This window comes from Trachurus trachurus, assembly GCF_905171665.1.
Source record: "Trachurus trachurus genome assembly, chromosome: 1".
In the NCBI taxonomy this organism is placed as follows: Eukaryota; Metazoa; Chordata; class Actinopteri; order Carangiformes; family Carangidae; genus Trachurus; species Trachurus trachurus.
Genome location: NC_139891.1, coordinates 13,629,079 through 13,642,479, shown reverse-complemented (window position 1 = coordinate 13,642,479; position 13,401 = coordinate 13,629,079). Strand labels below are relative to the sequence as shown.

Genomic DNA, 13,401 nt, shown 5'->3' with positions numbered 1-13,401 from the left:
TGCTCGCACATGACACCTGCCAGAGCTGGTGGGAACCGCTGGAACATCTTGCTCTCTCTGCCTCTGCAGGTTGGTGACTGACTGGCGATGACTCAGTGAAATACAGCAACAAACTGAGACTGCAAGACCTAAGCTTCCCTCACCAGCGTTGGTAACTGGAAGGGAGAAAAGAAGAGAGGAGAGAAGAGCTGCCCGTGCTGCTGGACCAATGGAGAAGAAGCGAGGATCTTCTCATCAGTATGGTTCACTGGAGCACACTGAATGGAGCAGGGACACCAACAAACCAGGTTACCTAAACCAACACGATACAGCAGTATTATTACTTGTTGATCCATTGACTTGGAGTTTGATGCTTTCTGTATGTATTGTAGATCTATTCGGAATCTGCAGTGTACTTTCCTAATGTCATTGTGCAGTAGGTTTACACTACATAAACATCAGTATTTTTTTTACTAGAGTAAGAATTACAATAGTTCTTTTAATACTGTAGATCTTGTCTTGTTTTTCCTTTAATTAATGGAACCAGTCAATGTATTTCCGTAGTTTCAGCAGGCAGCAGCTCTGTAAATGTCAAGAATCCACAGGTGCCTGTGTGTGTGTGTGTGTGTGTGTGTGTGTGTGTGTGTGTGTGTGTGTGTGATTGTGTGATTGTTTTAGAGTAAGGTGAGAGTCAATTACCAGAGCATAAAATTATCATCATACATCTCAGCATGTAACGTAATATTGTTCCTCTGTCTGCAGCTATTGTACAGTTTTCACTAATGCTAAAGCATTATTTTCTTAATGACTTATTTGGTCTATCAAATAAAAAAAAGAAAGAAAAATACAGAAAAAAAATCCTAAAGCCCGAAGTAATGTATCAATTTGCAAAAATTGAAAAACTGGTGAGTGGTTGACATTTTTGCTGAACCAAAAGGTCTTAAACATTTAATTTGTTATCAACATAGTTGCCAGTTCATTTTTGTTTCATGCCCATTCCTCTTACATGATTAGTATGTAAAAAAAAGAAAAAAAAGAATGAGAACTGTGCAGAGTCTGTTTTTTAAAACTGTTTTTTTTTCTTTCTTTTTTTTACTGTACATTGAATGATTTGACTCTTCCTTTATTCGTGTCACTCCTTCCTTGTTTCCTTTCACTTCTGGTCCTCTTATTTTCCACATCTCTCCTGGCTCTTGGTCGATCTGTCTGACAGCATGCTGTTCAACCTCATTAGACATAAAGTGCAATGTGCCCTTGTAAAAAGAGACTTGGAGCGGGAGCAAATAATGTAAATTGAGCTTATGATGTAATTCACATCTTAAGGGGCTTGGATAAAAAGAGGGGCAAGGATATGAGAGATGGGGCGAAATTAGGAGAGGCAGAAAGAGATGAAAATTGTTAACTACGCGAGTGAGAATGGGGAGAAAGTGTAAAGGAGGGAACATTTCAGAGAGGTCTAGTGATGAGTCATAACTGCTCAGTGGCAGAATAACCTGTCCTAGAGAGCCTCTGCAGCAGAACATGGTGTCTCGAACAATGTTGGGATACTCTAAACAACGCTTATGGCATCCTGTATGTTTTCTTTGTAATAACCAACATACACCCATCTCACAGTTCAAGTAGCTACATGTGGTGAATGCATGAATAACAATGTGTATGTGTTTTCTGATAGTGGCTGAGGTGTGACGTGTCAGCAGCAGATCCAGTTTTAAGGCACAACATTTTTTCTGCTGCTGTATTAATGAGGTGTTACTCATCACTTGGCATCACTGCATCTGTAATGTAATGAGTGTGCAATTTAAATACAGCATGCCATTCAAGGTGAGAGGAGTAAATAAGCAGCTCCATCTGGTTTTTGTTCATTCTCACTTTCTTGGGCTCAGTTACAGTATACACAGATTTGTCATGCTTACTTGTGGGGAGACCTAACCCTTATTCTAACCATGCAGTCTTGCCCTTCAAACAGTAAATTGAAGTGGCAATTATGGACCAGTAAGTCATCATTATGCCAGATAGTCCTCGCAACAACAGAGAACTGATGTGGTCCCCACAAGGAACAAATGCAAACAAAGATACACAATGCAATCATCAAAATATGCACACACTTCTGCATTAGTTATTGTGGCCTCATTATTTCTCTATTCATACATTTAATTTAAACAGCATGATTTCTGTTCCACATATTTTGTTCTGACCATGAGTTAGTTAAGTAAACTAAGTGTCAGTGACTACAGCATGAATCAAGACTCCGCTCTGCTCCATCTTTGAAAGGTTCCCACAGACCTTTTTCACAGCAGAGACACACTTGTCGTATTATAGCAGGAAAGCACAGGTGCAACCAATGAACAATTATTGCAATACAAGGCAGCAATTAACAGTTATGGGTCACACCTGTTTCTGGCAAGGCAAAGTATCTGCTGTGAAAAAACGTGTTTATGAAATGATACCATTTGCTTATCGTTCAGTCAACTCTAAATCCAAGTCAATCAGTCAGTCAGGTTAAGTCTAGTTTTATCAAATAAAACAAGTTTGGTTGAGATTAAGCTCTGGTTAGTTGTCTTTTGAATATACAGTAGGCTATGTATATTTGCTTTTTATGTTTGAAAAAAAAAAATCACTTTCACATAGTTGCTTAACAGGAAGGGGAAACAGCTAGCAACAGCCAGCGTTCTTCAAAGTATTCAAACTGTTACATCAAATGATCTATAATGCCACATAGGTATTCTGTTGTATTGATTTTTCCCCCCAGGGGATTTACGTATGTGCCTCTGTGCAGTGTATCCAAGCTTTTTGTTCACTGTGATTCTGGACATTTTAACTTATTTTGTGTATAGATTCAAACACAATTTCTTTTCCAACCATGGAAAATTCTGTCTCCCCAAGAAAATAAATTGTCTTAAAATTAGACTTGTTTACAACTTAACTGTGCATTAGGTTTTAATTGTACTCATTTCGTAATCCTTGGTAACATACGATAATCCTATAAATAGTTTAACGCTCTGCAACAGTTAAGTTAAGTGCTTTCTCCTCTAGGTGTCAAGGTTCTCTTGATGCTGAAATGACGTCAGCCAGATTTGTCATAGCTACTGAGTACAGAGTGTCTGTGTGAAGATGTCTGTCTGCACATCCTCTTTTGTGTGTCTCACAAAGCCGACTATAGTTGCAAGCCCCCAAACAAAGACATAATGCCAGCAGGGATATAAGTCTATGTAAACAGGCAATTATCAGCAGTGTGGTTAATGCTTCCCTTAGTAGTTTTTGTCCTATCCTGAAGTCAAAGTATCAGACTTCTCCTATATTCTGCCTTGTTCAAGCTGGTGCAGAGAAAAAGGGCTTCACTGTGTTTTGAACACAGTCAGCTCTTCCTTCCCCATGGCTAAATGTGACTCGCATAGAGAAATTAAATACTAGTGCTCTGCTAAGTAATGGTGCCTTTATAAAGAGTGTTCAGGAGGAAACAGTGACTGTCAGTGGTGCTGGTACCTTCCTGGTTATGTCTGTCTCAGCCCCCATGTGGTGCAGCTGTCTGCAGGGAAGGGACAGTTATCCAGGACCACTACGGTGCTAAGTGGAACAATTGAGGAGCAGGCAGAGGTGATTATCTTTGTTGTAAAGTCGAGACGTATTTGGATCTCAGGGTAAATGAAATTGTATGTAAAGTGCATGGCTAACATAACTGACTTCTTTTAGATGGTGGCTGCAGGTGAATGTTTTATTTATCTGCTTGCTGGTTCATTTGATTCTAGTGCAGCTGTTTTTGCTTTTCACAGTTAGAACAGCTACAGTGGGTGAAATGCTTTTATGTCCTTTTATCACACAAATGGTTTCTGGGACCTTGGGACAGATTCATTAAAAGTATTACAGGGCTGTTTGTAGCAAGTCCAAACATTGTTGCAAATAGTGGCTGAGACATATCCAGTGAATAAAAAACCATTTGACATTATTTGCTTTACTGTAGATTGACTCTACATGTGAAATATAAATGTTTTATTTGAAAGGGTAGCTACAGTTAACAGGGGAAGCACAAGGAGTGGTGCATTGAGTGACATTTGTAAAGAGACAGATTTAAACACAGCATCAATAATGTTACTGTTCACCAAGCCACCGAGGCTTCCTCTGCGCAGGATGTGATTATTTAATTGCTTGAAAGCAGAGCTGCTGTGTGTGAAAGAGAATATTCCTACAGGGATAACTTAACACCACCTAATTATTCTGTAGAAAAAATGAAGCCCATTCTGTTGAACATGCAGTAGTGTATGCTGAAATGTGGAATATTTCATGGCACATACTACTTGTATTTTGTTTCTCCTGATTATTCTTGAGAAGAAGCATTAGTACATATAGAATATATAGAATATTAGCAGCATGCTTTTCGGAGGCTATCATAAAAACACAGGGACTGAAAAAAGTCTGTCATATAACTTGATTTCACCCTGTAGAGGAAGAACAATAGCACAGCTGCATAATTGAAAGAGTGATTTCTTTTCTTTTTTTTGGTCATGTTTAAAATAATTAAAAGTCTTAATTCAGTGTTGTACCACATTATGCAACAACCTGCAATGCTGAATATAAAATAACAATTGAAGTAATTAGAGGTTTAAAATTAAACTGTCTCTCTTGAATACAATGATTCCTAAGATTAAAATATGTTTACTATTAGGCTACTATAATTTATCATTTATTTACTCCATGAATATGTTGCTTCCCCAGAACTTAAATAGAATGAATCTACCTTGCTATAACAGATGTGAACAATAACATCTATGATTAAAATCGTTGCCAAACAGATTTCTGTTGTGTGATTAGTATAGTATTTGACAACTTGATGCTGTGCTAGTCTGGAGAGACTCTAATTCTGTGTGTTTTCTGTGGTGACTTCAGCAGGGCTTTACATTCTTCTGAAAGACTGACACTGAATGTGTGAACAGTGCTGTCAGTAAGGACTGCAGTGTGTCTGACAGCCATACATAAGGGAAGGCTTATTTCCTGGGCTGACCCACCAACCTGGGTGTCGGTAATTAACCCATTTGTGTGTGTGTGTGTGTGTGTGTGTGTGTGTGTGTGTGTGTGTGTGTGTGTGTGTGTGTGTGTGTGTGTGTGTGTGTGTGTGTGTGTGTGTGTGTGTGTGTGTGTGTGTGCGAGCGAGAGAGAGAGAGAGAGAGAGACAGAGAGAGAGAGAGAGAGAGAGAGAGAGAGGGAGAACAGTTATGTGAATCGTGCCAAATCCTGACACAAGGTAATTTGGCTGTGACGGTCTGCTCTGTTCCTCATCAAGCAGCAATTTCAAACCACATCTGCTGCAGCTGTTTATACAAAATGTGATTCATGCAGTTATTGTTCTGCAGTGCCTGAGTAGCTCCTTTAAAAAAAAACTCCTGGGTATCTTCGCGTCTATGTCTGCCAGTATGGCATTTGCCAGGATATTGAAGAAGTATACAAACTCCTGTGTGTGTGTATGTTACAGTGAGACAACTTCTCATCTATAAAATGTTCCATTCTGTCTTTTCTCTCCCTCCCTCAGAGGACGACATGGTGTCCATGGCAGACTCTACCATCACTGTGGATGACATTGAGGGGGAGCTCTTTAAGATTGAGAGGATCAGAGATGTCCTGGTCAGGAGGGAGTCAGAGCTCAGATACATGTGAGTAACTAAACAGGTGTCTTTTCTGTGTACATTTGAACAGAAAAAACACACACATTTAAGATGATCAGATGACTCTTTTAATATATATCAATCTGTACCCCTCCAGTTAGTCTTGATTGTCAAAGGGCACTTGTAACAAGGTCCACGCCCTTGATCCATCTCACTTGGTAACAGACAGTTCTATGCAGGGATGTTAGTGGCTCAAACCAGAAACACAGATGTTCTGTGTTTGAAAACAGTCTGACTAGCAGCAAGCCTAACCCTGTATAATCTTACAGTTTTAATGCTTCCTCAGCAGACAAATTCACACATACTTCCCTGTCTTCCTCAGCTGACATTGACTTAAATCAAGATGGAGACAATAGTCTTCAAAAATCAAATAGTGCTTGCACCCAAATCTTCAACCACATTGCCTCTTTTAAGTAGAAAAAATCTGCTAAGGTTTCCTTACTTGGATAACTGACAGCACATGTGCCCTAAAGAGGGACTGTTGCAGGGCAGAGCAGAAATGGAGAGCCTCTAAACTAAGTGTACTTTTAATACAGTGATTAAAAATGCCAGAGGATCGTATCCAAAAGAATGAAGACATTTTAAGTTTTTTCTGCTTTTGGATGTCTCTTTGGACTTAAACTGGGTAATTAAATAAAAAAATTCTCCATTTTCTGTCCATACAGTACATATCAACCCTATGTCATGTCAGCCACAGGCACACTGTGAGTTTTCACTCCTATACATATGATACTTAATTGTACCTTTCAATTAAATACTGTGAAATTATCAGATTAAATGCTGTATGACTGGGGCGGTGTTTAGCTCAGTTGGTAGAGCACCCGCCCCATGTGTTGAGGCTATAGTCCTCACTGCAGACGGCCCTGGTTCGAATCCCGCGCTGGGTGGCCCTATCCTGTGTGTCATTCCCCTCCTCTCTGCCTCCCATTTCCTGTATCTCTCAACTGTCCTGTCGGTTAAAGGCAAAAAAAAAAAAAAAAAAAGCAATTTAAATGCTGTATGACTGAATCCTTGGCTTGAAACATTGAATTGCTCAGAATTACCTGAAGCTAAACAATGATGGGACTCACCTAATGCAAATATCTCAAAGCACCAGGGCTCTCTGTCTAAAGTATTCGTTTTTGTAAAAAACTTGGTGTCCATCTCAGCTTGAACACACTGTTTTATCCACTGTTTTATGTACTGTTTTTCTCCTTGTCCCGTTGTGCTTTTTCGTTTTATTTTCTATCCACTAGAAACGGCCATACTTTGAATCTAAGATTTTCAGACATAATTTGTGCCCAGTCGCAACATGAGGTCCTCAGCCAAAGCTGTGCTACACTGTGCTAGACTGGCAAGCTATGACTCATTGATTTTAGGGCAAGAAAAAAAGTTGTGAGGTGGATAGTACGGTTGTAGCAGTCAGGATGGAGGATGAGCCTGTACATGGTGAACATCCAGGTAGGAGCTGTGATTTATTTAGACCTGAATTCTTTTACACAAATAATCATGAGTTGTGTGTGTGAACAATGGAGTCATATCATAACAAGCATGAGTCATGTTTTAAAAAATTGTTGACACCATAAATAGCATCTTGTTCACGATTGGTCTCTAGGCCTGTATGCATCAGGCATGTGAGATCATGGGCTCTACTTTGGTAGACTAGGTGCAGGCGAGGCGCATCTGCCCTGCGCCTCGCCTTCGCTTCGCCAACGGGGAGTGGCCAGGAGCAGATTGCGATTTTGCTTCGAGACGCAGCGGAGCGCATCCCGCCTACTTCCCTCCCACCGGCGCAAATGGCATAGAGGGTGGAGAGAAGGCGTGGAGTGGGTTTGACACAGCCGAGTCAGATCTTCACCAATCAAATGAGCTCCTCTCCTCGCCTTTAAATCCGCCGCGCGCGCAAGGCGGACGTTTGATTTCACCGTGGAAGAGAAGATTTGAATCAGCACCTACAGCATAGACAGTACATCTATTATCGATTGTCCCGTCACACTTATGACACATCAAAGGCTGCACAGATGAAAGATGAGGATGGATTACTGCTGTGTTGACACTACACGATTATCTGCTATATTTATGTATTTACTTATTGATTTATTGAGCCGCATCGTCACGCGACCATAACAAATAAAACTGAAAACAAATAAACCACAAGCAGCCTGGCATCATAGTGAGCAGATATTCACAACTCCATCTCAGGTAAATTCTAAAGAAAAAAGAAAAAGAGAGACGCTCCGTGATCTCCGTTACGCACAGCTGTTTGTTGTGATCTGTGCACACCTGTTTAAATATAGGTTACTAAATATGAGTGTCTTTATTAATGGAAAAGGGGTGTGTGTGTGTTTTTTTTTTGTTTTTTTTACTGGGCAACAGCTCTCAATCTGTCAGAGCAAGTGAGACGGGAGGAAACTGATGTTCTGGTCCGGTCCAAGCTGGCAGTGTCCGGTCGCGCGAACAGACCTCACGGGCTGATGATGCAAAAGTAGTCTGGGAGGGAGGAGGGAGGAGGAGGGAGCAGGTCTATCTATCTATCTATCCTATATTTAAACACGTGTGCACAGATCACAGCATAAACAAACAGCGCTGTGCGTAACGGAGGCATTTCAGTTTTATTTGTTATGGTCGCGTGACGATGCGGCGCTGGCCCCTAATAAATCAATAAGTAAATAAATAAATAAATAGCTGATCATCTGCAACGGCACAGTGTGTAGTGTCAACACCTGCTCTTGGGACATCCACGGCTGTCTCAGTCCCTCCCTGGTTTCATCTGTGTTAATTCAGTCAGGCTGAGTTTCCATTACGCATGCCTTTGATCTGCCATCAGTGTGACGGGACAATCTATATAGATATAGGTGTATGTGCTGATTCAGATACAATAAATAGGGGTTATTGTGATGATTATTATTATTATTATTGTTGTTAATTGCATTTAAATGTGCCTGGAAGTGTGGAAATCTGCCTGTGAGGTCTTGGTGACGTGGGCGCACTGCGCGCTGGACAGTCAAAATACCAGTCCGCTGGCTGCGCTTCGCCTTGCGCTGAGACTAGACCAGGTTGGAGCTGGCGAGCTTTCGGCGCACTCTCCGCGCGGTCTATCTGTAACAAATTGTCACTGCGCCACGGCGAATCTGTCGACACCTCCCCCTGCTGCGCGACCACTCCCATCTCAGCGCACAGCAGTCTGCCAATTTACCGAATCCACTGCGCACCTTGTTGAACTGGAGGAAAATACCACTTCGCCAGCTGCGTCAGGGCTCGCTTCGCTGCGCCACCCTGAGTTGCGCCACTAAAATAGGGCCCAATATGTTAATGTTTCTACTGAGCAAATATTGGACTGATTTAATTAATGTATTAGTCAGTGATAAACACTTTGACAAGCCAGAAGCCATAGAACTGAAGCTACCAACTCACATGGGAGCTGCATCCCCCAGGCCCTCCTTACCAAGAGCAGTTCAAATCATTTAAACTATCTTTTCATTCCAGATTGCACCTTAGTATGTGACAGATCTCCTAGCGGCGTTGCCCACTATTTTCTCCCCTCATTTCTTTTCATCACAACCCCGAGCTGGCCCCCATTATAATTTCAATTGCTTTACCTTTGCTTCTGTTAAGCAGGCTAATGCTTGGATATTTATTCATCTACTCCCCTGAAAGACAGGCAGCAACCCTGCTCAGACGGCAGAGGGGATGGGAGGAGTGACGTGTGTGGAGTATCAAGCAAGAGTCAAGTAGATAAAGTAGGGGAATGAAGGAGTGGAGGAAGGGCAGAAGACAGAGATAGAGTCACGATTTGAAGCAGCATGTTTTTTTTTCTCTCTGTACTCCACGGCAAACAAATCCCATGGTGTGTTTTCTGTTGTTCAGTTAAGTAAAGCGTGTGATTTGTATTCCAGACCTTGTGGCCATTTCTCCACCTACATGTCTATGGAGAGCATCTTACATGACAGGTAGACGGCCCGGTGGCTAGGCTCTCGCTATATGCTGACATTGATGAATGTGTGTAATGTCTGTGAGTGAGCTCGACCCTGTCTGTGCCTTATCTATCTGCAGAAAAAAAGGTCAGGTGAGGCCCTCACACTCCCTTAGGCAAAAGAACGCACTGAGGGACATCCACCCCACTTCAGTGTCAGTCCCCTGACTTCAAGGACCACTGAAAGAGAAAGTGTGTAATACACACGGAGTGAAAGCTATCTGCTTCTGAGTACGCCACAGGGATTTCTCCTGCATGAAATACAAGATCAATATCAAACTTTCATTTTTCCATTCAGTCAAGTCAAGATTTCACTCCTCGCTGCCCTTTAGAGTAGAAAGTGAGTGCAGCATGTGCACTACTCACATGAGTTCTTGTGTGTGTTTTGTTTTCTACCATCTTGCCCATGCAGGATGGATGACATTCAGCTGTGCAAGGAGATTACTCGTCTGAAGAAGGAGCTTCACAAATTAGTGTCTGTACCAGGTATAAATACAGTAAAAAATGTTGCACTCTTGATGCTGATGTATATTATTGGAGGACAGCAGCAGACATTCTTGTTAACTATTAGATGAATGCAATGAGAAGTTTCTCGTGAAGACCTGAGAGTGATCTTTTCCCCTGGCTCTCAGCAGGAAAACATACAGTATAATTGTGTCTCCAAACAAATATAATGATGGATAGATTTCCATAGAAGATTAAACAGTTATTTATCTCTGTATCTTTTGTTAAATGCCTTATTATATTTTCAGGTAATCTGCAACAAACACTAGACAGTCAGATGTGTTCCTCCTTTGTGCTACAGATAATGACAAGTCAAATGAGGGCCGGCAGAAGGAAGAAGAACTACTGCAGCAGATCCACAAGCTGGTTGAGACACGAGATTACCTCGTCGACGATGTGGAGTTTGAACGACTCAGGTACAGTATGCCTCTTCTTCTGTGGTTCTGTCACAGCTTGATAGAAGTCCTGCTGTGTGCAACTATAGGTTGCAAATGAATAATTGAAGAGAGAGGAACAAAATGCAATCCTATCGCTTACACTTACAGTATACGAAGCCAACAGATACAGAGATGCACTGCACAAAGGGTAACCATTACCCATGCAGTTTTTTGCCCAGTCACAAACACCAAAGTTCAACATCTACAGCAAATCAGATCACATCCTTCATTATCATAATGATCACCATAATGACTGATCAGGATCCGCTTGGGACATCAGGCAAAGTCACTGATGTTGCCAAAGTTGTATCTCAGTTCAGCATCATCCATATGCATGTTTCCACAAAGCCGCCCCACTGCGCTCCATTAAAACACTGGAACGTTCCCTAAGGCCCAGCACTGAGGGACTGAAATGCAGGACTCACATCAGAGAGCCATTTCAATTAAAGATGTGCGTCAGTGACTGCTGCAACAGGAGCTGCCATAGATTGAAAAAATAAAAACCTGTTGCATCTATTTTTTTTTGTTTTGTTTTGTTTTTTAGATATATCTAGATATTTTTTAGATGTTTTAAAAGTGTTGCTACTGACTGTGTTTTTGTTTTTTTCGTTCTCACGGTGGGGTTAAAGAGAGGATATCTACATCCTGTCCAAACCTTCCAAAAACATTATCAGAAACAGTTCAGGCTGAATGTCTTGAGCATCATATTTCCCTAATGGCCTCTATTATCAATTTAGTTTGGGCCTATTGTAGGCTGACCCTGTAGTAAGATGGGTTCTTTAACTTAAGCTCACCTGCAACCTGGTGTAAACTGGTGGTGGACAACCAGATGTGGTTTCTTTCGGTATTTTTTGTATTATTTTTTCCATTTTCTCACCATAGTCCAATCCTCAGACAGTCACAAACATTGTTAGCTTGTGTGAACAACACTTTGTGTTGGCAGCAGCCAGCATGCTGTGAAAGTGCTTAGGGCTGCCGGGAAGGTGAGAGGCAGGAAGCAGGAGAACAACAGTGTGATAATGGATCGGTGGACGAAGAGGATATGACAGTGCTCAAGGCTGTGTTATACATGTTCATTAATACATAGAGATCTTCCATTGTGTATCATTCTCTCTTTTACCCTGACTCGACATATTTTCAAAAAAAATATACATACATAGATGCATCTGTGGCATACAGTATATCTTTGTGTTCTGGAGTATAGCCTTCACTAATCAATACAAAGAAATATAGTGCACCAATTATGTTCTCTGCATAGATAGACGAAACAATGCTAACAGATTGATTACATGTATCAGTGCAACCTCTTGGGGTAGATGTAATCTTTTCTAACAGCATGATATCTCTTATCTAGGTGTCTGAGAAGATGCTTCATCTCTCTACTGTATGTCAGTGGGGATTAAAAGTACCCCAGACACAACTGGAAATGTTCAGTCAGTCCATGGAGCAAAAGGACAAGCCCAAACAGTGTGAACGAGCGACCATTTTTGATTGTGTTATAACAGGCTTTCGTCAGGCTTTATTTCTGCCAGCCTCTCGTTTGTAAAAGCAACAGAAGACTTTGATCTGTAATCCAAGTGCTTATATATTCATGTATTTCATGCATTTTATATGAGTATTTTCTTATTTATACAGGGAGAAAGAAGAAGATAAAGAAATGGCAGATTTCCTCAAGTCCAAATTCCCAAGAAATAAGAAGAAGACAGGTAGTGAAGAGAGCTGCAACTTTGTGCTAAATCAAATTATTGACAAGATTTAGACACAGAAGTTTTCTTCTTTAAGGTGTTGTTCTCCTGAAGGTTTTGACAGATGAAGTTTATACATCCACTGACTGACTGGTTCATCATAAAGTAGAATTTTGAGAATAGAGGTTGTGCTTCAGGAAAAAAAAGATGTCTGTGTGAAGTCATTCATCATCTGAACTGCTCTATACAATATGTAAGAATGTGTTGCGCATGGGTGTGTATGTGTGTGTGTGTGTGTGTGTGTGTGTATGAGAAAGGGAGACAGAGACAGACACAGAGATCGTTAGAACATCAAAACAATGAATTGTCTCTTGCCACACACTTAATGCAATAATAGACCACATCTTCTTTTTTTTTTTAGGAATATTTCCTCTTCTCCTCTAATAGTGATTCCTCTTTGATTTCTAGGCAGGCGAGTGCCAACCAGGGCTCAACAGACCTCGTCTCCCTTCACCAAGACAGGCCTCACCCTGCTGAAGGAGTGCTGTGGCTTCACCTGCTCCATCATGTAGACTGGGGCCAATGGAGAGTCTGATACAGGGGCCTCAAACCTAAAACGGCCTTTACACAAGGGTCAATATTTCCGGTTTCAACTTTTCAGTCCGAGAAAGACTTTGAAACATGGATAGAGGTGAGGATTTCCCAAAGGGAGAGCATAGGATGTTGCAGTTCATGTGGTATGTTTTTAATACAAGGACATACTTCTAGTCTTCTGTTTATTTCTCTCTTTTATTAAATATTATATGATGTTATTTTTATTTCCTGTCTCTGCTACAAACATCTTCATACCCATTTCTGTTTTTATCCTTGCTCTTGTTAATTAACACCACTCAACCATCAGTTTTTTTCCCAAAGCACCATCTTTAACACACTCTATATTTCTGTTAACATGGTTTGAAAGAAGCACAAGTCAGCCGTGTATAATGTACACTAATTGGTTTCAACTATCACTACACACCTACAAGTTATATATTTAAAGACTTCTCTGAGCTCTGATAACTGTCAGTGCTCATTAAAAAAGTAGCTGTTCTGCAGGAGTCAGCAGGCCAGTCTAGACACACTGCAGGAACTTGATAATTAGCCTTACTGAGATAACGCTAATGAAACTGACATTAATCGGGAGCTATGTT

General features: G+C 41.0%; 1 protein-coding gene across 1 annotated transcript; it reads left to right on the top strand.

Moving 5' to 3' along the window:
• Window positions 1-187: 187 nt before the first annotated feature.
• On the top strand, window positions 188-12,783 carry pik3r6a (phosphoinositide-3-kinase, regulatory subunit 6a; the record flags this gene model as incomplete). Its single annotated transcript, XM_083976423.1, has 6 exons — window positions 188-287; window positions 5,501-5,621; window positions 9,998-10,071; window positions 10,391-10,505; window positions 12,162-12,235; window positions 12,680-12,783. The coding sequence occupies exons 1-6, from the start codon at window positions 209-211 to the stop codon at window positions 12,781-12,783; spliced, it is 567 nt and encodes a 188-aa protein (XP_083832549.1). The 5' UTR covers window positions 188-208.
• Window positions 12,784-13,401: the final 618 nt, after the last annotated feature.